General features: G+C 41.3%; 3 protein-coding genes across 5 annotated transcripts; 2 read left to right on the top strand and 1 right to left on the bottom strand.

The window, feature by feature from the left end:
- The first annotated feature begins 3612 nt into the window (after positions 1–3612).
- yipf6 (Yip1 domain family, member 6) lies at positions 3613–7041 on the top strand. Its single transcript, XM_057859423.1, has 2 exons — positions 3613–4204; positions 6004–7041. Exons 1-2 carry the CDS (start codon positions 3839–3841, stop codon positions 6349–6351), a joined length of 714 nt encoding a protein of 237 aa, XP_057715406.1. The 5' UTR covers positions 3613–3838; the 3' UTR covers positions 6352–7041.
- A 2698-nt stretch (positions 7042–9739) lies between these two features.
- Positions 9740–24858, top strand: LOC130931004 (uncharacterized). 3 transcript variants are annotated; one of them, XM_057859421.1, is made up of 5 exons: positions 9740–10932; positions 11011–11179; positions 13764–13964; positions 14045–14255; positions 15249–24858. In XM_057859421.1, exons 1-5 carry the CDS (start codon positions 10474–10476, stop codon positions 15499–15501), a joined length of 1293 nt encoding a protein of 430 aa, XP_057715404.1. In that variant the 5' UTR covers positions 9740–10473; the 3' UTR covers positions 15502–24858. The 3 variants fall into 3 exon arrangements, with proteins under 3 accessions (XP_057715404.1, XP_057715405.1, XP_057715403.1); XM_057859422.1 differs by adding an exon at positions 14614–14721 and having other exon boundaries at positions 9740–11179; positions 15249–15391; XM_057859420.1 differs by having other exon boundaries at positions 9740–11179.
- dtd2 (D-aminoacyl-tRNA deacylase 2) lies at positions 15147–27975 on the bottom strand. Its single transcript, XM_057859424.1, has 3 exons — positions 27706–27975; positions 25641–25710; positions 15147–25189 (listed from the first exon to the last, which is right to left on the bottom strand). Exons 1-3 carry the CDS (start codon positions 27820–27822, stop codon positions 24882–24884), a joined length of 495 nt encoding a protein of 164 aa, XP_057715407.1. The 5' UTR covers positions 27823–27975; the 3' UTR covers positions 15147–24881.
- Positions 27976–27989: the final 14 nt, after the last annotated feature.

Below are 27989 nucleotides of genomic sequence, written 5' to 3' on the forward strand. Positions count from 1 at the left end.
GGCCAAATAAAGCTTTTTGAAGCAATGAAGCTTTGCAGGCAATTGGTTCAACGCTTTATGGGGGTTCATTTGGTTTTATGACAATCTTGTCATGCCGCTGTCAAATAAAGTGTTACCGGTTGATATATTTTAGTGTAAATACTCCATAATACAGTGAAGACAGCTGCGGCTTATAGTCCAGTGCGGCTCATCTCTTAAAAAAGGCTGTTTTCGTGTCAAATTTGGTGGATGGCAGGTCATAGTCAGGTGCGCCCATCGTCCGAAAATTGCGATAATTATTAAATGAACAAATGAAATGATAAATTAATATAATGTCAATAAAAAAACATTCAAATGAATAAAAACAGAAATATACTCCAGTTATGGCCCTCAAATAAACTAAAGTATATAAATAAAAAAGCATTACTATCAAATGTTTTTCTAAAACTTCCTCTTTTTGTTTTTGTTAAAAAAACAAAAAACATTTTAAGTAAAGAGAATGATTGCCGTTTTATGATGTGTTTAAGCTATTAAAAAAACAATAGGGAAATGTTTACAATATTTTTTTCTTTTTTTATTAAAAAATTTTAAAAAAGAAAAGAAAGTGAACTAAGCTTGATTTTTTAAAAAAGAAATACATAATATAATAACAAGTATTATCTTTCTGCCTACCATTGCCGTCCAATTCATTTAAATTAGGAGGACTGGCTGTGAATTGTCATGTTTTTGTGCCATTGACAGCACCAGATGTCCAATCCAATTTGATTGTGAGGGCTTGCAGCAAATTACTAGCCTCTCCCAATCAAACTGGATTAGTCGTCTAGCGCCGTCAATATCAGCCAACATGTTCACTGAGAGGCCTATGAAGGGTTAAACCAAGAAAACAACTCCGCGCTTTAGTGTAGCATCGCACAAAATCTTTTCAGGTGAAATTTGACACAGGGAAGCGTCTATTTAACATTGCATTTCCTCCTTGGACTCAAAGGCTGGTTTACTTCCAGAACAGGAAAATCTAGTCAGATGAACATCTTAAAATGCAGATGTCCTTTCAAGAGAACCACTTTTGTCACTTCCTGGTATATTTAAATGGAAACACCTTAGCCAATTACAGTTATTTATCAACATATCTATCTTCATATCTACAGGTATGTATCTAAACTGGCAGCAAGAAAAATTGTTTTGGCCAAATGGATTGGACATTTATTGCTGCCAATGGGAGCCAAACAGTTCATGAAAGGTAGTGCTGGATATTGCTATAAATCTCACTGAATGAGTTCAAATCAATTGTTTTAGTTGTATTAGTATTTATATTATTATTACTGAGTGAGGTAAAGTGAGGCATGGAGTCATGTGCGACACCGCCAGTGTCTGGAGTACATTTGAGTCCATGTGACCATCATGTTGTCAAGCACCTTCCAATTCACCTTGGCCATTGGCTGAAAGCCCTTCATGGTACTATAGAAAGCTTGATTTTTCCACAAAAACATTTTTTTTTGCAAATAAAATGTTTTGCTTGTGCCCTGCGATTGGCTGGCAACCAGTTCAGGGTGTACTCTGCCCACTGCCTGTAGTTAGCTGGGATAGGCTCCAGCACCTCAGCGACCCTCGTGAGGAAAAGCAGCATGGAAAATGAATGAATGAATGAATAAAATGTTTTGCGTTCAACTTAATCAATTACTGTTCCAAAGCAAATTTATTGGGAAGAAAAAAACCTATGTCACGCATGTTGGTGACATGATACCAACATTGATAACCATGTGATGATACTATTTTAGGATAAGCCTGAATTACCAGGGGAGATTGTTTTGTGTGTGTGTGTGTGGGGGGGGGGGGGTTAAATAAATGTAGTGATGAGATAAAGCGAGACGATTGTTGTCAGGTAAAGTGAAAAATCTCACTAAAGCACATTATGTATTACTGAAGATATTGTATGTTTTCTTTTGAACATCAAGACATGGCAATTCAAAAGGAATATAACCTGGAGCAAGGTTAAATAAGGCAGCTGATCTTACCACACACCTAAATCTTATAGCCTATATGAATCATCTACTTTAAGAAATACTGGTTTAGTACCTTCTTAACCCTTAGATGCAGAAGTGACTGGACCCCACACTCTTCCATAAATGGGTCAAAAATGACCCATACTGGAATCAATGTCTTTTAATGCCTTTTTTGTTGAAAACAATCACTTGTATAATATTTAGTGTTATATTTAGGACCACACAAGAATGATTTCAAATTTGAAATATCTTTATTTTTAATTTTTTTGAAAAAGAAAACTACAAGAACAGCAATAGACTTCACCCCCTCTTGTATTGTATTCAGTCATCAGTGATGAAGAGCTCCCATGCATGTTTTTGGTGAGACAGTGGTGTGCAGGCCTTGACCGACTTCTGAGGGTATTGTGGGTCCGTGTTCTGCCTTAGGTGGGAGGTAACTCGCTCCAGTAAGATACCAACTAACTCATTCTGTTGGCCATGATTTGGACACTTTTTTTTCTTCAGAGGGCACATACATGGAATCTTGTGTATCAGATTGATCCTCCTCAGTTAGATTTCCAGGTGGAAGACTGCCACCTGGAAAATAGTCTGGGTCCTCATCATAAGAAACTATGGACTCTTGAGTACAACCCAGTTACTGCCTCTCCTCATCCAGCATCTCTAGGACCATTTCAGCTGTGTATCTAGTAGTCATGACACTTTGGATAACGAAACATGGAAGTAATGTTTTCAATTGATCAATATGTAGCTAAAAAAACAGATACACACAAACACACACACAGTAATTTTAGCTAAGTTAGCTAGCTATGTTAGATATATGTGAAGTCGGCATTTTTTAAATGAATAATAAGAACAACATCATGAAAGACACACATAAAATATTATATGAAGATAATACTGACATGTATCACGGGAGATGGCGGCATTGCACGGGAACGCTGATGGCCAACCAAAGATATCACATGTATATGGCGGAAAACACAGACAAGACTGGAAAAGCAGTTTCTGCTCTTGCAACTTTCTATAAAATAAACTGCTGTATTTTAAGCCAAAAGAACTGTTGTGGCTGATAGAAAACCATATCTATATGCTGCCATAGTAGATTCATGGCGCATTAAGCCCCCGAACTATTTATAATTGGTCCGTTTTACCCTGGAAACCCCCGTTTACAGATGTCGCGCAACTGCTTTTGTTTCAACCCAGCCATTAAAAGAAGGTAAGTTATTATATTTTTATTCCAAATGTCTGGCATTTTTAGCATTAATAGATGTCTAATATTTCGTTAACAAAAAAGGGGGAAAAAAACTACTTTCGTTCGCGCTGTCAATCGAATCGGCCTTTCCCATTTGTTGGCCATTTTGTGTCAGTGCCATTCGATAAACATTACATTTTCGTCAGTGGAGCGTATCAGGCCGTTTGAAAATTGGGCCATTCACAGCTATTTCAAAGTACAAGCCCCTTTAAATTACAATCGAATGGTACTGATACAAAATGGCCGACAAGTGAGAACGGCTGTACTCGTTGGTTCACAGAGCCCGTTATGTATCTGATTGATGAATGTGTGATATCTATGGGAGCGTGAAGAAGAAAAAGAAAACGACGACGAAGAAGAAACAGGTCCCAGTAGGTGGCGGTAATGTCCCACGATACAAGGGGTAAACTGCCAATAAACAGGAAGAAGAAACAGGACGCGGAAGTAAACATTTACGGGTTGACGTGGAGCTTAGCTACGAATCGAAACGGGTGGAACCTCTCTGATTTCGACAGTTCTTGTTGTTTCGTGGTGTTCTACGTGACTGTAGCGTTCTCGAGTCGCAATCGCTCTTGTTCCGCGCTCCAACGCTTTCTCTTGCACCGAAATGTCGGCGGCCGCAGTTGCGGCGGACGCCAGCCGACCCTTCGCCGGCCTGGCGTCAGTATCCATACCGGAGGACACCCCCGTGGAGGGCGATATCTCCGTCCCGCTAAACTCGTCGTCATCTGGCGGGCGTGACGACGATGAGATGTCGACGCTGGACGAGCCGGTGAAGGAGACCATCCTGAGGGACCTCCGTGCTGTGGGCAAAAAGTTCGTGCATGTCCTGTACCCCAAACAGAGCTCGGAACTGCTGCGGGATTGGGACCTGTGGGGCCCACTGCTACTCTGCGTCACCCTGGCGTTGCTCCTACAGGGTGGCGCTGCTTCCCCGCCCGGCGGCGACCAGGGCGGCCCGCAGTTCGCTGAGGTACGCCAAGCGCTCCATTTACACTCATTGGGCAGGGTTTAGTGCCAGTGACGGTGATAACGCCCAATTTCTTTAAACCGGGAGGGTGGCAGCGAAAATACGATTGTTCAGTCACTGTCAACTAGTGATGTACGATAATGCATTTTTCAACCGATAACTAATAATTTGCTATTTCCAGCCAATATCCAATAATGTCAAGCTGTTATTTCTATTTAAAGATTTATATAGAATTTTAAATTATACACAATAGCAAATGGTACTGTGTAAATCTAGAATTTATTGATACTTTTTCCACATCAAATATGAACAAGTAGTAAACTCCACCATCTAAACAATTTCTGATTGTCTGACAAAGTCTAATGGTTACCTTTTGGCAACAACAACTTACAAAGAAAATACTGTACTTAATTGGACAAAAACCTTGAAAAGTAAGTCTTTCTTAACAAACAATAACATTAAACTGAAATTATCATCCAACCACTGTGCTGTCAAGCTAAGCATGCTTACTTGACTGACATCACTTCTCCAGATGTCCCTGGTGAAACGAATGTGATCAGCATGTTTTTCATAAAGAATGGTGAGCACTTGCTTAGCCAAGAGACCGTAAAAGGCAAGTAAGCCCACATCCAAAAAGTAACGGTGGCTCAGTATCTGGTAGTGAGGCTCCAAATGCTGTAAAAGCAGACGAAACTCCATGTCCACGACGGTAAACTGCACCTTTTTTCCTCCAGGGCTTCGGCTCTTGGGACAGTTAGGTCAAAAGCATCTCCGAGAGTCAAAAATCTCGTAGGTTTGTTTCTTGAAGGCATGTTGGTGCTGGCTCTTGACCTCGTACCCATAACGCCGCACGTTTGTTTTCTGTTCTGCAGGCTTTGATAAAAATACAAAGTCGACACACAAATACTGAGAGTCTGAGGGTGAAATCAAACAATCAGCAAAAGCTTTAATGAATGAGGCACACGTTTCAGAATTTGACTGAAATATACAGTATAGCTCACGTTTTACAATATAGTGGGCGTTAACTGCAATCTTTCCAGTCATTGGTCAACAAGGAACAGTTCTGGGGGGATCTCTATGACTTCCCATGATTTGATTATCAAAGACTTGAATAGAATAAGGGGGATCATGTTATGTGTTTTTAGCTTTGTGTTCCTCAAAGGAGTGACATAACTGGGCTTACGTCTATAACACCAGTATTGTTAACACTAACCAGAATGTGAATACACCATTTCTTTGAATAAGAATACAAAAAGGGTTACATAGTACGTAACAGGCACTGCTATTAGCTTTAGCAGCAGCCTTGTATTCGTTCCACAAATCTTTGTGATGCAGCTTTAAATGGTTGATCCAGGTTAGTTGTGTTGAATGAGGATGCTTTCTTTCCGCCTTGATGTTTCACACATGAAAACGTAAACCCACACTGGTGACAGAGCCACAATATTATCCTACTGCTTCAAACATGTTGTGTGACGAGTCACTCATGCGACAGGGCTTCAGAGGCAGGAAGCGTTGAGGCGCCAGCACAGAATTGACAAAAATGCATTGATTGCGCACATTTGGAGGCTAAATCAAGTGATGTCATAATTGCCATTATCGGCCGATGACTACCGGTAACCGATATTATCATGCATCTTTAGATTTTGATTGAAAAAAATATTAATTTTAGTGATTTATTTGTTTTATAAACAGTAGATTTTAAATAAAACAAAAAGACAGTGTTCTTATTTATTCATTCATTTTATAGTTATATTTTTTTTATGTAAAAAAGAAATTGTTTAATATTCTCCCCCTCGCTCCAGGTGTTCGTCATCGTGTGGTTCGGCTCCATCATCATCACGATGAACTCTAAGCTTCTGGGTGGTACCCTCTCCTTCTTCCAAAGTCTGTGTGTACTGGGCTACTGCATCATGCCACTGACAGCGGCCATGGTGGTGTGCCGGCTGGTTCTGCTGGGCAGCGAGGGAGTCGTCAGCTTCGCTGTGCGTCTGGCCGTGGTGGCGGCGTCCTTCGGTTGGTCCACCTTTGCCTCCACAGCCTTCCTGGCAGGCAGCCAGCCGCCCAACCGCAAAGGGCTGGTGGTCTATCCAGTCTTCCTCTTCTACTTTGTTATTGGCTGGATGATCCTCACGTTCTCGCCAGCACAGTAGAAGAACTGGAAGAGTAAAAGTGGATATATCCTGGGGGGGAAATACAAAAAACAAAAAAAAAACTATATATATATATATATACTGAGAGGGCTAGTAGTGAATGATTGTTTATATGCCATTGACTGCGATATATACGTTCAAGCCTTTTCCAACGGGAGTGCTGCAAGTGATTGAACGATCTGTCACGGTCTATCAGTCTTTGGATCGGATGTCTATCACAGTCGGTGGCAGCCGACTAGTAAATTTGCTCTTTATTGCTGTGGGGAAATACAACCTTACAAAAGTTCACTAGCTTAAATGCTAACCTAAGTTTACACTAGGTCAACTTGGTTAAGTTGTAAAGGTTGACACGCATTTTCATTGCCATTAGGTGGCAAAACTTGTTAGCAGTCACTGGAAATCTGCTTAGTTAATCTTGTACCTCACAACATGGGACAGATAAAGTTTTAGCGTGTTTGTCACAGGGAACACAAAGCATATTTTACATGTAAATAGGAGGACATAACGGACAAAAGAAAGCTGTTTTCAGATGAGGAAGCAGCACGTTAGTGTGACAGAAAGTTGAATTACCGTATCTTGTTAGGTGATGCCAATATTATTTTTCTCTACTTTTCCTCTTTCTACAAAAAAAGCACACTTTGCTTGTAATATTTTGCAATTTAAAATAAATATTACATTGAACACATTGCATTTTAATTGGACTGTTTCTAAGTGAAAAAAATATGATTGCAGCAAATGTTCAAGAAATGGACCAAAAGTTTCGGTGTTTTGTTAGGACAGGGCCCCTTATAAAAATGCATTCAATTTGACCAGTGAGAAAAAATTCAATATTCAAACTTTTATACTGTTTTTATTTTGGGGTGTTTAATCAAAGCGAGTGATACACTTCTGTAGCAAGATGACATTTGTCATACATACATAGATATATACATATATACACACACACACACACACACACACACATATATATATATGTATTAGGGCTGTCAAACGATTAAAATTTTTAATCGAGTTAATTACAGCTTAAAAATTAATCGCAATTAATCACAATTCAAACCATCCATAAAATATGCCTAATTTTTCTTTAAATTATATATATATTCTGTAAAATAAATTGTTGGAATGGAAAGATAAGACACAAGATGGATATATACATACGATACATAAGGACTATTTGTTTATTATAACGATAAATCAACAAGATGGCATTAACATTATTACCATTCTGTTAAAGCGATCCATGGATTGAAAGACTTGTAGTTCTTAAAAGATAAATGTTAGTACAAGTTATAGAAATTTTATATTAAAACCCCTCTTAATGTTTTCGTTTTTAATAAAATTTATAAAATTTTCAATCAAAAAATAAAGTAGTAGCCCGCCATTGTTGATGTCATTAATTACGTACACAATGCTAATGGGTGCTGAAGCCTATAAAATCAGTCGCACCCAAGCGCCAGCAGAGGGCGGCAAAACTCCATAAAACACAACAAGTGGGCATTTCACTCTACTGTCATTTAAATCAGTCTGAGCGGGACATGTGCGTTAATTGCGTCAAATATTTTAACGTGATTAATTTAAAAAATGTATTACCGCCCGTTAACGCGATAATTTTGACAGCCCTAATACATATATGAACATTTACGATGGTGACAGTCACACATGTAAAAATATTTGCTGCCTTATTTTTTCAAATGTTATGTGTTGACAGCCCAGCCCAGTAACCTCCTCATAATATATTGACAAATGAGCAAACTACAACTAAATTTCAATGTCCGTGTGTTGTCTTTGATGGGAACGTTGACCCTCCCAACATGGCCGCCTGGTGGACTATAAAACGCCAATAATTCCAGCGGCTGTTCAACTTGACTGTTTTTGTCACAGGAACGAATTTTGAAAATGTAACATTGTTGCAAAATCAACATTTTAAATATTTACATTTAATTAACGAGTGAAGCTAGATGTTAGACATTAGGAAACCTGTTGCCGTGCCACTGGAAGCGATGTAGGTGAATGACGTCAGATCCTTCACTTCAGCGACTTGCAGCTGTGGGCGGACAGGTGGGGGTTTAGGTTTTCGGTTGTGAAAACGCAGACAATGTGCTTCTATGGGAGGCATAGGGAGGTGGTGTTAAAATTGTATGGGCGAGTAATTGAACAGGTAAAAAGCGTGAGGTTTTTAGGGATGTGGTTTGATGAAAAGCTTACATGGGCACAGCATATAGATAGATTGGTGGAAAAATGTAAAAAGGTCAATAACATATTGAGGTGCCTGTCAGGGAGGGATTGGGGAGCAGCGAGAGCTGCCTTGCTCAACATATATCGGGCGATCATGAGGTCGTCTATAGATTATGGGTGTATGGCTTATGCCTCGGCAGCGAACTCCCACCTCAGAAAGCTGGAGGTGCAACAAGCGCACGGTCTCAGAATATGCAGTGGAGCTTTCAGAACGTCCCCAGTCGCAGCAGTGCAGGTGGAATTGGGAGAGCTCCCTTTAAGACTTACAAGATTGAAAATTATGCTTGCATATTGGGTGAACGTAAGGAGCCATGGTGACACACATCCAGTAAAGAAAGTGCTGATGGACAGTTGGGAGGTCATAAATCAACGGAAGATGACCTTCAGCGGGGTTGGGAATGAAGTGGCAGGTCTTAGTCAGTTGGTGAAACAGTACCAGTGTCCAGTGTTGCGCCCTGGCTGTTCAGGATGCCAGTGGTAAATTTTGAGATCAGGGAAGTGATCCGGGAGAGGGGAAACCAGGGTATGGTGGCCGAGGAGTATCTGGGACGGAGGTATGGGCAAAGCGTTCTGATATTTACGGGCGGGTCGAAGGATCCTGAAACTGGACGTACTGGGGCGGCGGTACATGTGCCGAGTTACAAGGTGGACATTAAAAAGAGGTGTACAGATCACTTGTCTGTTTATGCAGTGGAAATAATGGCAATTATAATGGCACTTGGTTGGGTTCAAACCAATGGGATAAAATTGGCAGTGATTGCTTCAGACATTTGGTCAGCGCTCACGAGTATTTTAACCATGAAGTCCAGTAGACTTGACTTGGTATTTGAGTCGCACAGGCTACTGTATGAAGCACAGAAAGGTGGGCTCGGGGTGGAGTTTGTGTGGGTCCCGGCGCACGTGGGGATTGAGGGAAATGAGGTGGTGGACATCCTGGCCAAGCAATCACTGAGAGCACCAGGGATAGAAGGGCGGGGCGTCCTGAGTAGAGCGGAAGGGAAATCCATTATTGGGGGCTACATACAAAAGAGGTGACAAGGGTATTGGGAAGCACAAGAAATGGGGAGACATTTATTCTCAATACAGTCACAGGCGGGGGTGGGAAGGAGATTGGGGAGAAGCAGGAGGGAGGAGGTGGTGTTGAGTCGACTGAGAATAGGGCACACGGGGCTAAATGATTCGTTGCATAGTACAGGAAAACACAAAGATGGGAAATGTAAACACTGTGGGGAGCATGAAACGGTTCAACACATTCTAATGGTATGCGGGAAGTATGGGGAGCAGAGGGATCGGTTCAGAATGGTGCTAGACCAGGCAGAAGAGACATTTGGGATGGGAAATGTTCTACAGTTGAGAACGGCCAATATTCAAAAAGGGCTAATAAAGTTTCTCAGGGACACAGGGCTGTTGGACAGGATATAGGAAGAGGGTAATTCATTAGTATTTAATTTGTTGGTTAGTATTTAATTTATCCAATTTTTGGTTTGGGTTTTGTCTGCACTCTGGTTGTGTTTCACTGGTTGTCAGGAGGGATTGCTTTTAGTCTGTAACTGCCTGATCTCGTGCTAAACCGTCGGTCCAGTAGATGGCGGTAATGCCCCACGGTACCGAGGGGTAAACTGCCAATAAACAAAAAGAAGAAGCGACTTGCAGCTTCTGAACCCTCTGGAAGAAACAAACAAGCAAATACTGCGTCCAGTAACTCCAAAAAGACGGACAGCCAACAATAAAGTCAGAAAGCAAACTCGGAAGCACAACCTCAATGCGTCGATGGGGACGTTTGAGTTGCGGGAGCGGACGACCGCACTCCCCGATGCCGACGCCTGTTACCGGACTTAGTTCGCGTTGATGTTGCGAGCCGGGCTCCGCTCGTAACCGCCGGCAAAGATGTCGGAGCTCCCACCGCTGCCACCTGAGCTGTGGGTGTCGGTGCTGAGCTTCCTGGGCCCCGCCGATATGCAGGCGGTGCGCTGCTCTTGCCGAGCCTTGCGTATGCTAGCCGACCACCCGTACCTGTGGCGGGGCCAGACGGTGGTGCTCTCCGACCTGCGCCGCTACACCTTCGGCTTCTGGGAAACGCTGCAACGGCGTAAACTCACCAGAGTGGCCGTGCGGCACCTGCGGCGCAAAGAGTGGCGGCGCTTGGTCAAGTTTCTACCGACGCTGAGTGCCGTGGCCTTTGTCAACGGCGGCCGCATATACAAGCAAAAGTACCTGGACCACCTGCTGCAGTTCTCCGACGTGCGGGAGCTGGCCGTGAGGGACGCCGCCTGGTCGGAGCCCATTTTGGGTCCGGCCCTCGGCCTCCACCTGAGTGCCCAGCTTACACACCTGAGCGTTTGCAACGTCCGCATGCGCTACGCCGCCGACTTTGTCCGTTCTTTGGCCGGCCTCCACAACCTGCGCTACCTTCTCTTCCACCAGCAAGGGGAGGGCTGCGGTTTGGACCGAGTGCGGCCGGTGCCCCGTGAGGACTTCCACCAAATGATGACCAGCCTGACCAAGCTCACGCACCTGTCGTGGGGAATGAGGGGCGAGCCCCCGGAGCCCCTGCCCGACGACTACCTTAGCCCTGTCGACCCGCGGCGTCCAGGTAAAATCCGCCATAAGCAGGGTCTGTCCTAAGTAGGGGTGTGACAAAATATCGAAATGGTGATACATCGTGATACTTTGTATCCTCAAAGGTTATCGATATGCTCCTGCCAAGAATCGAGATATCGTTTTAAAAGGGTGTCAATGTTTAAAAAAAAAATAAAAAAGGAACCAAAAACTTGCTACCAAATTTTTCCACCATAATAGTGTCTCAGTTAACTCTAAGGCTGCGATTGACGGTGCTCGACGCCCAATCTATTTAGACTCGAAACCAGAGCATTCGCAGTCATAGGGCACTTCCTGTTCTGTAACTCAAAATCAACAGGAAGTGACCCATAAAATATCCACAAATCAACAGGAAGTAACCGAAAATCAAGTTAAATGACCTTAAATGGCTCAAAATGACCTCATTGCCTGGCATTGACTGCCACTGACAGCCATAGACGTTCAATCCGTTTGAAGTGGGAGGGACGGCAGCGAATGAACGAATGCATCATTTGAAAGCTTATTCTGGGGCAACAAAAATTTTGAACAGGAGGGCATTTTTTAAAAACATTTTTTTTTAAACTAGCAAAACCCTAATTGGAGGCGAGAGCACGCGAGAGCAGAATTAAAGACGCCACGATTTTAATGAGATATCGCATACTTATCGTGTTTCGATCCAAAAACTCCATGTAGCATGTAACACAGTGTTAAGACACAGCTGTGAATGGCCACAGCCGGATTTTTTTTTTCTATTTTATGGGTGAAACATGGCGATATAACAAGGGTCGCGATGCAGAAATCGCAGACAACAAGGAGTGGTTGAGATTTTCTTTTTCATATACTTACCCTTTTAAACGTTATTATTCAATTGTTTTTTTGTTTGGATCGATTATTTATCACCTAACATAGCGGGGAAAATATGACAGTAACAAAAAAATACAATTAAGCGATAGTTATGAGGTAGATGTCCTTGACTTTTTTACAGACACCAAATTTTTCATTGTGACGTAATTCGTTTAAAAGTTTAAAATATGCAAGTAAATAATTTTTTTAAAGTCTTTTTTTTAAACTAAATATTACACATCAAATAATGATTCTAAGCTAAAAATGACAGACATTTCGAATAATAAATTACCTTGTTTTTATGGCTAGGTTGAAACAAAAGCGGTTTCGCGACGTCTGTAAACGGGTTTTCAGGGTAAAACGGACAAATTAAAAATAGTTCAGAGGCTTAGTGCACCATAAATCTGCTATGGCAGCATATAGACATATTGTTCCAGCAAACACAACAGCTCTTTTGGCTTAAAATACAGCAGTTTGTTTTCAAGAGGGGTGCAAGAGAAGAAACTTGTCTGTGTTTCCGCCATATACATCATTTTAAAAAGGGGGACTGGAGGGTGTGTTCCAATTATAGAGGGATCACACTCCTCAGCCTCAAGGTTTACTCAGGGATATTGGAGAGGAGGGTCCATCGGGAAGTCCAGTCTCGGATCCAGAAGGAGCAGTGCGGTCATCGTCCTGGCCGCGGAACAGTGGATCAGCTCTATACTATCAGTAGGGTTTTCAAGGGGGTCATGGGAGTTCACTCAACCAGTCAACATGTGTTTTGTGGACTTGGAGAAGACGTTCGACCATGTCCCACGGGGAGTGCTTCGGGAGTATGGGGTAGCTGAATCAGAGCGAGGGGTCTGATAACCGGTGTCAGAGGTTGGTCCGCATAGCAGGTTGTAAGTCGGATCAGTTTCCAGTGAGGTTTGGACTCCAGCAAGGCTGCCTATGTCACCGATTCTGTTCATAACCTTTATGAACAGAATATCTGGGCGCAGCCAAGGCATTGAGAGCATCTAGTTTAGTGGCTTCAGTATTTGCATCTCTGCTTTTAGCAGATTATATAGTTCCGTTGGCTTCATCAGGCCGTGACCTTCAACTCTCACTGGAACGGTTTGCATTGCAGCCAAATGTGAAGCGGTCGGGATGAGAATTAGCACCTCCAAATCTTAGACCATCATCGTCAGGTGGGAAAGGGTGGAATGCCATCTCGGGGCCAGAGATGAGGTCCTTCCCCAAGTGGAGGAGTTCAAGTATCTCGGGGTCTTGCTCACAAGTGACTGAAAAATGAAGCGGGCGATCGACAGGCGGATGGATTGGTGCTGCATCCGCAGTGATGCGGAATCTGCTTTGGTCCGTCATGGTGAACAGTGAGCTGAGTTGAAAGGTGAAGCTCTCTATTTATCGGTCGATCTACGTTTCTACCCTCACCTACGGTCACGAGCTGTAGGTCGTGACCGAAACGACAAGATCCCGGATACAAGCGACCGAAGTGAGTTTTCTCTGCAGAGTGTCCGGGCTCTCCCTTAGAGATAAGGTGAGAAGCTCAGTCATCCGGGAGGGTCTCGGTCTCTGTTAGTTGTATCGTAGAATGATTTCCTTACCCATGTATGGATCATTGTAGTATCGCCATATCGTGAAATATCGTTAGCATGAGCCTTGTATCGATGTATCGTGAGGTACGTGAGGTTTCCCACCCCTAGGGCAAGTGACAGAAATAACAGATTCCAAGAGCCCTGGTTGGAATTTGTGAATCTGCCATCCTGGTTTAGATTGCCCGTACGGGGGTCCGACTCTGAGCAGCTTGGAGCTGGTGGACTACCCCGAGACCATCCTGCCGTACAATGCGCTGAGGAGTTTGACGTCCCTGCGCTCGCTGACAGTGCACTACCGCTACATCCGCGACGGCCTTGACTGCCGTCTGGCGTCCTGGCTCTCCCCCCTCAAGCACCTGGAGACTCTCAGCATCGTTGGTGAGTGGCCGTCCGCTTCAACCGCCGAAAAGAGCTCGACGTCGTCACAAACCAGCGGGCTGATGGTGTCCCGTCAACAGGTGGGAACTCTCTGTCGCTGTACACCAACACCATCCCGGCAAGTGTGACACGGTTGACACTGCGCGTGGCCATCACATTGAAAGACTTGGACTCTATTGCGCCCAAAGTTATGGCCCTGGAACACCTAGATATTGAGCAGAACCGCTCCAGTGGGAGCCTGTGCCGACGCATCCCCATGTTGTTCCCCCAACTGCGGACGCTGCGCATACGGTAGGAAGAATTACTATGATTTGGGTTTTTATTGGCTGATTTTTTTTTGTTTTACCGTTTAACTTGTTCACTGCCATTGACGGCACTAGACGCCCAATCCATTTTGACCGGAAGGGGTAAATGAATCTTCATTCACCTCTCCCTGTCAAAATTAACTGGATGTCTAGCGCCGTTAATGGAAGTAAAACATGAGCATCCACAGCCAGTCCTCCCAGTTTACTGTATTTTTGGACTATAATGCGCACCTAATTATAAGGTTCACTAGTGCATCAATACACTGCATTTGTCATTTGATCTTTAGCTTTAAAACAGAGGTTGGTATTATGTCAAATTTATTTTTATGTTCTACTTTAATCAGGGGTGTCAATTCAGTGCGTGCACTACTGCAGGAAGTGACCAGGAACATGGACATTGAAGTAGCCCGGAAATTCCCTAAAAATCAATAGGAAATGATCCCAAATTTAAAGTAAGTGACCTGTAAATACTAGGCCTGCACAATACAGTGCCCTCCATAATTATTGGCACCCCTGGTTAAGATGTGTTTTTTAGCTTCTAATATATATATATTTTTAATTCAAATAATATGGGACCTTAATGGAAAATAAGAAAAATCCAACCTTCAATACAAGTGCATTTATTACGTGCATGTGCGTGTGACCAAAGCACATGGTCCCAGTTGAAGCCTGGGACTGTGTGCTTTGGTCAGATGAGACCAAGATTGAGGTTTTTGGCAACAAACACTCTAAGTGGGTCTGGCGTGCCACGAAAGATGCGCATACTGAAAAGCACCTCATACCCACTGTGAAGTATGGGGGTGGGTCGCTTCCAAAGGCCCTTGGAACCTTGTTAGAGTGCATGGCATCATGAATGCTTGAAATACCAGGACATTTTAAATACTTTTTAATGTTATTCCGGTACTCCAACAAATACTCAAGTGACCTAAATACTTTAAAATCTACTAAAACACTCCCTAAAAGTGGTTCACCTTTGCAGGTTCTTCCGTCGTGAGCCTGAGAAGGACCTCCTGAGCCTGCAGCGTCTTCGCCACCTAGAGCGTCTGGAGCTCCTGGTGGAGCGCTCCTTCATCTTGCGCGACTACCTGAATGGGCACCCGTGGCCCAGCCCCTGCGTCCAGGAGCTCATCGACCAGCTGGTGCAGCTTTCGGCCAATCGTATCACCGTGGTGACCGCCATGCGCCGCCGCAACCCGCTCCGGGAGTGCAACTGTGTCTGGGAGGGAGACTGATTGCCCGACTCATCACCTCAGTATTTGTTGTGTCGAGTTGAAACAGACCTAGGCACGCTCTCGTCTCCCGGGGCTTGGCAGACAGACACCTGACTACCTGAGACTTTTGGACTTGCTGCACCCAGGTAAGATTTGGCAAATCGGAAACTTCAAAAAAGGCTGGGAAGAACAACAAAGGGTAAGATTGAGCAGATGTGACTAGATAAAACGGAAATTGTTAGAGAAGAAAGGTCAGCCAACAAAGGGTGAGACACAGGCCAACAAAGTGTTTAGAGAAAAAACAGGAAACCTGAAGAGAAAAGTGACCAGGTTAGACAATACAAAGTAGGACTGTAGAACACTGTTTTTTGACAAAAGACTGTACAATGCAGCAAAGGACAGGACTGACCAGGTAAGACAGGACTAGCTAGCATTGAACAACAAAGTTTTAGTGTTTGAAAAGACATGACGGCAAAACAAAAAGACAGGAAATAAGGCTTGGATTGGACAGCACAGGGTACTACAAAAGATTAAATGCATTTAGAATGCACAACACTGTTAGAAGGGACAGGACAAGATAATGTAAGATTTGCACTTCAATTATTTATGAAATGGCCATAATATTTAAATAGAAATTAAACATGTTAAGCGGATTTTCCCATTTTAAAAGACTATTCCCGCGTTGCAAATTTGTTCCTGTTTTGCTTTCGTGTTCATCATCAGACAACCGCGACACCGGTTTCCAGTCTACGTCCGGGTTGCCAGAGCTCTGTAAGCCCCGTAAACTAAGGCGGCACCAACTTTGACAAACAGTCTGAATTATGTCTACTGCAAAAAAACGTCGTTACGAATCTGAAAAGTTTCAAGACAACGAGAAGCAAAAAAAGGATATGTATTCATTTGGCGTGGTTGTGCTACGTTATTTAGCACATGGATCCATTGACCGGGGCGAAGATAAAGTATTTATGCGAGTATATATTTAGGTGGAATTCGTGGAGAAAGGATGGGACAAAACAGTGTTTGGTAGCAAGAGTTTAAAAAAGAAAAGTTAATTCACTTCCCAGTAAGTGGACGTCAGCCCCGACTACTTTGAAATCTGACTATTATCTGCCATTGACGGTGATAAGGCGGAAAACACAGGTGGCTCAAATTTCCGTTCTGAGCCAAATTTCAAAATTGTCCAACATACATTTGTGATACATCAATGGAAAGTTTACAATCTGTTTTGAAGAGAAAAAAAAGAGCTGGAGGGCATTTTTTAACACCTTAAAAGTAGGTCAAATCACATGAGCTAAAAATAGATATTTATAAGACCTTTACAAATGTATTTAAAGGGAAGCTTGGACTTAAAGACGTGTAGGCTCTAATAAGCCACAATTGTTCTCTTTTACTAAAATATAAGAAAAACACATAAAATATTGTCATTGGTTTAAAAATCTATAATATTTAGTACATGTTTTGACCTACGGAGGGCGCCATGTTTTATGCGCGCAATGGACGCTCGGGGTGATGACATACTTTGTTACTGTCACTAGACAAACACTACCGGTGTTCTGCAATTTCTTCGACGTGGCGAGACGTCCAACACATGCGCACATCGTTTAAAAGCGACGAGACCTTAGTGTTTTTATTCCTTTTCATTGCCTCAGAATACTTTTTGGATGGGTTTCCCTCTCATACTTTTAAGCATTGTGTTTTCTTGTGGTAGCTTTAAAGCAGATTGTTAACCCTTTAACACCTAAGCCTATTTTGGCCGAATTTGCATGCATTTGATGTTGCCTTTATATTTCAAAGAAAAAATTGTTCACAATGGCCAAGTTGGGTCCCTTTTTTCAGGACACCTTGAACTTCATGTCCAAACTGTTGTTTTCTTCACTGAGCAATTATAATCCACATTTTGGACCCAAAAAGACAAAAAAATTCCAAAATATTTTTTCAAAATTTGTAATGTTGGTGTCCCAATGACAATCAAACATGCTCGACCAACCTTTTGAAGGTTGATAATATTTATTCAACTTGTTAGGATAAACATTCAATAGAAAAAAATAAGATTGAATAGTTTTATGTTTGACTATTCAACACAAACAGCGGGTATGGTCATAGGCGTTTTTGGCCTTTACACATACTATGGTCAATACAGGTTATATACAGTGCAAAATAGTGAGAACAAAAATATATATATATCATCTAACACAAAAAGGGTTTGGAGGATATCTCTTTGTGAAGTTAGGTATTATACCCATCACCTTATCTAAAGTATACGTACATGCAATCAAGCTTCTTGAACACACATCTATATAAAAATTGAAAAGATTCATAGTGAAGAAAAAAAAATATATAACATTGGGGGAAAAAGTATTTTCAAAACTATTGACAAGTAGTTCAGTTCAATTCAATTTTTTCAGGCATGCGACCCGATAGTTTTTTTTTTTTTTTTTTTGCGCACTCAATAAAGTTTGTTTTTGAACAGGTCACTGAGCTGCGTCACATACAACGTCACACAGCCTACTCTTCTGCCGTTTGAGCGCTGCTGTCACTTCTACTCGCCGAGACGCCGACTAATTAGAGGAAAACAGCGACAAATACAGCTACTCCTATTCCTTGAGTAGATGAAAAAATGCATTAGCTTGCGCTAAAATTAGTTTTCGATTCATTCTGCACGTTTCAAAGTCGCTCGCGCAATCCAATCGGTGTTCATGCCTCCTTTTCCTTAGTTGGCGCCTAGCTCGGCAATTTATTAAAAATGTTCACATTCGGTTCGTCCTTCTTGACATCACAACGGATCTTGGGCTATGTAGTCTTTTGTGCTGCTTTTGGTTTTGAAAAAGGACAAGAAATGATGGAAATATGGAGATAGAAACATGGTACATGCAGCGTTTTAATGCATATTTATGAGTGCAATAAAACTATACAACTCAAATGACATTATCTCCCGTTTTTCGTGGTCGATTGACTTCAAATAAAAACTGGTGTGGACATCAACTTCCGCACTTTCAAATGAGACCAACCAGCGGCGCGTGGGTGACGTAATTACAGCGTGACGAAGCTTCAAAGACGACATGCATAAACGCGTCGCTGCTGACACGTTCAGTGTTAAAGGGTTAATCTGTTGACCACATTAGTCACGTAGCGTATTTAAACCACCCTTATGTGATATTATTACGTTTAAGTATTTTCTTAAGGCATCTTTAGTATGTTCTGTCTGTATGCATCTAAACAAAACAAGCTGAAAGCGCAAGGTAGTACTTTGGGTGTCAAATTCACCTCTGGTAGAACGTTTCACCAGTGTAGCACATTTTGGCAGAACACTAGTTTTGTCCTACTTGTCTCCTGTTCATTTTGCTTTTGCTGCTCGTTTTGTGAAATATCGACAGTGCTGTCATGCTCATTAATGTTCCTCTCGGGTTCAAGGTTAAAGGGCTGAACAGATGACATGTTTATGTCGTTTATCTCGCAAGAGTCATACTCTGGAAGCCCGGCAGCGTAACCCAGTGACGTCACTGCCCTGCGACATCGACAATAACGGCGACATACTAGTTAAACTAGTTTTATAAATTGTATAAAAACGAAAACATCAAGAGGGGTTTTAATTTGAAATTATTTTAACTCATAATAATGTTTCTCTTAAGAACTACAAGTCTGTCTATCCGTGGATCCCTTTAAGTTTCTCATTTTGAAACAGGTTTTGCCCACCAATACTGCTAGTCTGCTGGATAATAAACACGTCAAGTAACACTTTGCAACAGAAAATTCATTCAAATCAACAAAGGGGAGAAAAATGGGAAATTTTAAAGCAGTAATTAATTCATAAAATACTTGCGAAGGACTGAATTTAGGGAACAAAAAATTGGAATTCCATAGTCAGCAGGGGCAAGGAACCATTCCTCAAACAACTTTGTATAAATGCAGCAATATTTGAAAATACTATGCATCAGTGATTACAACACATGAAGTAGGAAATTATGACCTACTAATTATACTGTGGTGCCTCTACTTACGAACGTCTCTACTTACGGAATTTTCAGGTTACGACACACCTTAAGGGAAAATGTTGCCTCGATGAAAGAAATTTCAGGATACGAAAGGCAAAAATACAGAATGGGCTGGTTCTCGCAGTTCCTAGAGTTTACTGAAAGTAACATAGCTGCTCTGCCATTGACTATTGCGTAGCATCTCCCTGAGATCCAATTGGCTAAGAGGGACTTCTTCTGTATGTGTATGTTTGTATCCCAGCGTCCTCTTCAATCGCTCCTCAGGCTGCAAGGATTTCCGACAGCTTTACGTGAGTGTATTAACATAATCTAATTGTAACATGTATTTGTTACATGTTTTGATTCATTTTTATGCTTTATGAAGGCTATTCAGTACGTCTGAATTTTGGGGGGGGCTGCACATGGAAAACCTCTCTACTTAAGGAATTTTTAGTTTACGAAATTCTGTTTACTTCCAGAAGCAATTAATTTTCTAAGTAGCGGTACCAGCGGTACTGTATTAAAATAGCATATTCTGCACAAAACTATATAACCTATTTTTCGGACTATAAGTCGAACCAGCCATAAAATGCCCAACAATGAGGAAAAAAACATAAGTCGCACTGGAGTATAAGTCTCATTTTTTGGGGAAATTTACTTGATAAAATCCAACACATACAACAGATATGTCACCTTGAAAGGAAATTTAAAATAAAAATACAATAGAGATCAACATGCTGAATAAGTGTACAGTATGATAATGTTACATGATGCATGAACAACGAAATGCGAACGTGGCCGGTATGTCAACGTAAGATAGATTACTCAGATAACTATAGCATAAAGAACATGCTAACAAGTTTACCAAACCATCAGTAACACTCCAAAACACCCAAATAAAATTTGAAATGATATAATAATTAGAGCTGGGAATCTTTGGGCACGATTCAGAGGCTCCGATTCGATTATAAAACGATTATTGATGCACCTCCCCTCCTTTTTTTTTTTTTTTTTTTTTTAAATAAATGTTTTGTACATTAGTTCCAAAATTTTTCAAAAATCCTCTCAGGCTAAACCAAACTACTATTTCTGTATCAAGTTAACAAATATACAAAAATAACAGTAACTAAAAGACTCCAGTCCCCATTCTGTATTTGCAGCTTTAAACTACATTCAATTAATTTCATGTTGTGAATCAACTGTTAGTTGTTAAAATTGCTCCTGTTATTCCATAATTTCCCTTCTGTCTACTTTTGTCAAAGTTTTAAAACTATTTCATCAAATTCAAGACAAGATTCTGCCGATTTAGCAGTATTTTAGAGAAAAAGTTAATTAGATTCGCTACAACAGCCTTCTAGAGAAGTCACTGCTTTAGTACTGCTTTAAGATGGCGGCTGTTTACTAATGCTGGAAAGTCTGTCATTTCGCATCTCGGTTCAATAATAGATGTTCTAACACTGCCTTCGTCTGTCATCTAGTTCTACATATATATGATATCTACTGTAGCCGTATGTTTGTAGCAACTAGCAACTGGGCGTTGTTTGTAGCGGCTATCGGCCGCAGTTAGGTATGATTGTTTTTTTTTTTTATCTAGCGGCATAAGTTGAACATGATATTTACTCTCGGTCCGTTCCCCATTGCGTCCCAAAGACCGCGCTGACTGTGTTTTACTTCTGTTTTACCTGGTATAATCCAATAATCAGAATTTGGATGTTTGTGAATCGTTCTCGAATCTTCCACGGCCGAATTGCGAATAATCTAAGAATCGGAAATTTCGCAAGCCTCTAATAATGATGTGTTAATAATTTCACACATAGGTCGCTCCAGAGTATAAGTCGCACTCCCAGCCAAACTATGAAAAAAACTGCGACGTAGTCTGAAAACTATGGTACATTATCTACACTGTTCAATGTCTTGTTCCCAAAAACGCTTCGCTCTGTGCAAAGTTAATAGGTAAAAAAAAAAAAAACTGAGTTGAGGCAGAGACTGACGCAACACGAGCCGTGCAAGGCTATAGACCCTACCCACGTGACGTCACAACTCCGCTCTCCTGAATGGTACCGCCCACTTGTCCGTCAAAACATAGTGTTAACCTGTTACGGCTACGTACATTTCTCCTATTTACGGCGTGTTTTTCTGCTCCTTAACATTAATAATCAAAATGGTGAAGGCGTGTGTGGCTGTTGGTTGCACTAACAGAGAAGATGGAAGGAGAGAGGAGAAGTTTTACCGTATTGCGATGGATCCCAAGAGAGCGAAATGGACGGCTGCAATTCGACGTGAAAACTGGGCACCAAAAAATCACCACAGACTATGTAGTAGTCATTTTATATCCGGTAAGATGCATTTAAGATATACTTAGAGGGTTTTGGGCTGACAAATAACCACAATTAAGATCATTGCGAGGCTAATCGCCGACAACATACGACGTAGTACGACATAGTTTCAAATTCAAGATGTTTGTGACTTCCCTTTCTTCCACCATTGTTATTTTTTGAATAATATTTAGCTGGTACCAAGTGAAAGAAACTGGCCTCGTCTACGGGGCTGACAAATAACCACAATTAACATCATTGCGAGGCTAATCGCTGACAACATACGACGTAGTACGACATAGTTTCAAATTCAAGATGTTTGTGACTTCCCTTTCTTCCACCATCGTTATTTTTTTAATAATATTTAGCTGGTACCAAGTGAAAGAAACTGGCCTCGTCTACGAGGCTGACAAATAACCACAATTAAGATCATTGCTAGGCTAATCGCCGACAACATACACGTATGTATGTAGTGAGAGTGCTATCGCTAAACCATATAAACATTAAAAGCCTTAACTCCATTGACAAACGACATGAAATACATTAGACTTGACAGTGGATGTTAGCAATAACAAAAGATTTTGAATTGAAAATTTCGTAACTCACCTTTCCAAGCACAAGATAGATTCCTGCCGAATTTTCGTGGACGAGGACATGTTTCACCCAACCAGCAACGAAGTATTTATAAGCCTCCAAGCTCTTAAAGTGTTTTTCAAATTTTCGTGAGAATAGGCTGATTTTGTGTGGACAAGATAATTGTAAATATCAGCGTAGCAGATGTCAGGCAGACAGGGCGAAGACAGTGGGTCGAAAAACATCGATTTGGGCATCAAATATGGATCTGGCGACTGTATAGAATGAAGCTTTTCCACATAACGCCTTTTATGCAACACATCCCGTGAGTTTACGGCATCAGAAAGCAATTGCAAATGCATTTTAAATTCCTCGATCAATTGAAACCAATGCTAATACAGAGACAAAATGACGGACAAGTGGGCGGAACCATACAGCGAGCACGTGGTTTTATGACGTCGGTGGGTAGGGTCTATAGCCACCTACGGTTCCAAACAAGTCCACTAAGCAACTTTACAATTCAAACTAGGGGTGTGACAAAATATCGAAATGGTGATATATCGTGATACTTTGTATCCCCAAATGTTATCAATATGCTCCTGCCAAGAATCGAGATATCGTTTTAAAAAGGTGTTCATGACTTAAAAAAAAAAAAAAAGAATAAAAAGGAACCAACAAGTTGCTACCAAAATCTTCCACTATAATAGTGTCTCAGTTAACTCTAAGGTTGCATTGACGGTGCTCGACGCCCAATCCATTTAGACTAGAAACGTTCGTTCATTCGAAACCAGAGCATTTCCAGTCATTCTGTCCGATTTTCAGGGCATTTACAGGTCACTTGCTGTTGAGTTTGAGTCACTGCCTATCCATTTGGGTGATTCCCAGGTCACTTCCAGTTATGTAACTCAAAATAAACAGGAAGTGACCCATAAAATAGCCCAAAATCAATAGGAAGTGACTGAAAATGACCTTAAATGGCCCAAAATTACCTCATTGCCTGGCATTGGCTGCCACTGACAGCCATAGATGTTCAATCCGTTTGAAGTGGGAGGGATGGCAGCGAGTGAACGAATGTTCATTCGCTGCCACCCTCCCAGTTTAAATGGATTGGACGTCTACTAGTGATAAACTCATTCCAATTCACATCAGAAGCTTGTTTTTCTGTTTATTAGTCGTTTGTAGAATATCATTGAATGACTTCCTGACCAATGTATCGATAATCGTTGTATCGCCATATCGTCAGATCATCGTTATCGTGAGCTTTGTATCGCAAATCGTATCGTATCGTGAGGTACCAAGAGGTTCCCACTCCTAATTCAAACACAAAATACAGATAGAACGTCGAGCAAACGCAGAGTTTGCCAATTCTCAAGCAGGATTGTCAACTTGAGGTATGATCACACGCGACCACAATCAAAATCATTTTTCGACACAGGATTTAGTTAGATACTATCGCGTACTTGATTGGATCCAAGTACTCCTTTCAGCGTATATCACGGAGAGTAAACGCAGCTGTAAAATGTAGATTTGAAATCTTAACACCGTCACTGCGGATGTCTCACGGGTACAATGCCATGGACAAAACTGGTAGTACTCGAGATTTTTCAAACATTTAAAAAATATTTTTTAAACTTTTCGTTGTTTCACTGATATAACATTAAAAATATCAAGGAAATGTAACAGTAACACATGAATACATTTAAGCGATTGTTATGAGGTAGATCTAGGTGTCTTATTTTTTCACAATTAGTGATTCAAAGAGAAAAATTAAACATATAATTTTTTTACCCTTTTATAGCTGGGATGGGGACAAAAAGGGGAGGGTCTCAGGGGTAAAACGGACAAATTAAAAATAGGCCAGGGGCAAATTGCGCAATTTAACTTTTATGACAGCATGTAGACATATTGTTCCATCAAACACAATTATTTTTATTTTAAAATAATTTTAAAATTATGCAAGACCACAAACTGCTTTTTCCAGCCTCTTTTGTGTTTTCCGCCATAGACGTCCAATACATTTGAAGTGAACTCCTGGCAGTGTAGGCTCATATTTCAAGGCCATTGGCAGCAATAGATGTCCAAACCAATTTGACTGGGAGGGGTTGACAGCAGCTTAGCTAACATCTGCTAGTGTAATGATAATGTATTATACAAAATCAATTAAATAGGCTAACTGGAATAAGCGTCCATCTTAGTGATTGTCATTGACTGACTGGACAGTAGTTTGTTGGCAGCTTGAACGATAAGTGGACATTAAGTTGAAGAAAGGAGGGGAAAAACAGTATTGAACAAGACTTCTGTAAAAAAAAAAAAAAAAAATTGTTTATTTAAGCTCCATCAGCCAGTGTTTGAATGTAGAAAGTGATATCTTGTGGACTCAGTTTGAGTGAATTCATTTTTCACAAGACATACACTCATAATTTTCCTGCTGAGGTGTAAATGGGAATTTGAACAAATGTTCTAACAAATTGTACACTAGTTTTGGCCACTGGGTGAATAAATTATTTTGTCTGCGTGAATTGTTTTCCTACTAGTCGGGTTGTCAGAATTCCATAAGGTGCGTGTACGGTCCGTTGGTTTGGATGTGGAGGACCTGCCGATTCCCGTATGTGCCGTGTTCCACGCGTACCCCAGCTGCTGTCACTTCCTGTTGGCACAGGGCCACGAAGCGCGCATACAGTTGCATCCCATCCTCCTTAGCCACGTTGTTGTGGTACTGCATGGACCGGCCTTTGGCTTTGCCCCCCAGCGTGGCCTGAGGGACCACCAGGAGGCTGCCCGGAAGGTCCAACACCGAAACCATCTTTCCGGACGAGGACTCGCACAGACGCACGTTCAGCAGCGTGGAAACTACACCGAAAGAAAGGCGTTGAATTTACTATTTAGGTGCCATTGATGAAGATAGACATCCAATCGTGTAATTGTGTTCATCCTTCTGCTGAATTTGAATTACTTTGTCACTAGTAGACGTATAAAATATTTTAACTGTTCATTCACAATCATCACTCCCAGTTAAAAACACAGCAGAGATATTTTAACTCACATTAATACGGCAAAATTGTCGGACAACTCGTGTTTGATCATTATGTATGTGGTAATTATTTTATTTTATAATATTTAGTGTACATTGATAAAAACAATATGGCAATCAAAATAACAGTTGCACCCTGGTTATGACCTCTAATTACACTCCAAAGTACTTTAATTTTATTATATTTTAAATTTCATAGTATATAACGCATTGCCTCAAACTGGGAGGGCAGGCTGTTTAAAAATAAAAAGATGGGAAGAAGCAACTCACCCATTTTGGGCAATACATCTTCTGTGGCACCTTTAAAAAAACAAATGTAGATCACCATGCCTCTTTCGATCTGTCGACACAAACATTCACAACATTTGCATTGTGACTGATTCTCCAAATGCTGATGTAACCTGCAGAATCAAAAATGTACAGTGGGGCAAATAAGTATTTAGTCAACCACTAATTGTGCAATTTTTCCCACTTGAAAATATTAGAGAGGCCTGTAATTGTCAACAAAGGTAAACCTAAACCATGAGAGACAGAATATGGAAAAAAAAACAGAAAATCACATTGTTTGATTTTTAAAGAATTTATTTGCAAATCATGGTGGAAAATGAGTATATGTCCCCTCTCTAATATTTTCAAGTGGGAGAACTTGCACAATTAGTGGTTGACTAAATACTTATTTGCCCCACTGTACATGTTAGTAGGGAAGAACCTTGCTTGGTTATCTAATTTTTCACTTTTTCATGAATATCTTCCAAACAGCACATCTTAAAATAGTCATTCAATATAGAGAAGCTTTAAATTTTGGCCTGCCTGCAACTTGCTCTCCTCGCAAGAAAAACCATACTCGACTGCTGCGGGGTTCTTTGCAGTTTCAGTGTATAACAACACAACTGCAGCAACACTATGGAATTTATAACCGTAAGTGTTACCTGGAATTAACCATTTGCAGTTTGCTCGTTTTGCTTTTAGATAAAAAATAAACAAAGCAAAAACTGTAATTTTCGAACCAAAAGCCACTACTTTTTCCCCCTCATTTTGAATCCTGCGGCTTATAGTCCAGTGCGGCTATTTGGGTTAATAGGTAACATTTTTTTGACAGCAGCGTCATAAGACCGTCACGATTATGACACGACATTATCTTGGGCATTAGTGAATGCTGATGACAGATGTCATTTAGTGTCATCTGGATAATTATGCCACATATATGTCCAGCTTGTATCTTTTACATCCATTCCAAAGGAAGAGCAGTTGCTGGATAACACAAAATGACATCTGTCATAAGCGTTCATTAATGATCATGGCAGTGTCATGTCATAATTATGATGGTCTTGTGACAGTTTTATGGCACCACTGTCAAATCCAGTGTCACCAACTTCCATAACTAGCAATTAATGAAACTACTAAAACAATAATTGAATAAATAATTGACATAGAACATGAATTTTAATTTGTTACTTACATCTGTAGCACTGCAATGCATGCTAGCAGGCATGTTGGACAACAGTGTCGACAGCAGGTGGCAGCAGAGGTTGACTGTCTCCCCGAAGAGAACACTGATGGCCAAATGAAGCGTTTTGAAGCAATGAAGTTTTGCAGCTAATTGGTTCAAAGCTTCATGGTGGTTCATTTGGTCTTATGACAGTCTTATGATTCCGCTGTCAAATAAAGTGTTACCATTTGATATCTTTTGGTGTAAATCTCCCATAATGCAGTGTGGACAGCTGCGCCATATCTATGAACAAATGCCGTTTTTGTGTCAAATTTGGTGGGTGGTGGCTTATAGTCAGGTGCACCTTATAGTGCCAAAAAGTTAGGGTAGTGTGAAAAAATGTTTTAAAATTTATTTTTAACAAATATACATATGAAAGTTTTAAGACTATTTACGTGGGGCTTGAAAATTTGTGTGCGCCCCCTCCCCTCCCCTTCCATTTTTTTATTGTGGTGGATTTTGCATTGCAGTATATTGTGTATCTAAATAAATGTTGTTCTGTGTGTGTGTGGGAGGGGGGTAAGAGAGTAAACTGCTAAAATTGTGAGTCATGAATAGTTAAACTAGTCACCGTACTTGAAAAATATACATATATCTCATCAGAATTAAAACCGTACCAGCGGAAATCCTGATTCGGGGATCAAAAGTGGGGAAAAGGTGGATCGGCGCATCCCTACCAGACAACCAACACATGGGACAACAAACCCCGCTCTCCCTTACTCATGTTGCTGTTGCCCGTCAGATCGGTTTCACTTTTGTTCTGATGAAATGAAACTGAACAAATTTGATTCTGTTTGTGGGGATGCGATTGAAACCAAGTATAACGTAATAAGATGATTTCCTGACCTGAACCCATTGCGCTTGTTCCTGCTCGTCCTCTGGCTTCACCTGCAGCTGAGCATGCAAACATTGTTGCAGGACCGTCCGGGCCACCGGACCAGTACAAGAGCTTCCGTCCGCCATTTCACGTCCTAACGGCACCGCAAAAGGTTCCTTTATGGAGAAAGAACGAAAAATACACGAAATTGTGACTGTATGTGAACTTTGCCTTTTCACATGTGTTGGAATTTCAGCAAAAGTTTCGAATGCATTGACTCAAAAGCACTTCCTGGTTTCGTCAATGAAAACAT

The sequence above is a fragment of the Corythoichthys intestinalis genome, chromosome 15 (assembly GCF_030265065.1).
Source record: "Corythoichthys intestinalis isolate RoL2023-P3 chromosome 15, ASM3026506v1, whole genome shotgun sequence".
Lineage (NCBI taxonomy): Eukaryota > Metazoa > Chordata > Actinopteri > Syngnathiformes > Syngnathidae > Corythoichthys > Corythoichthys intestinalis.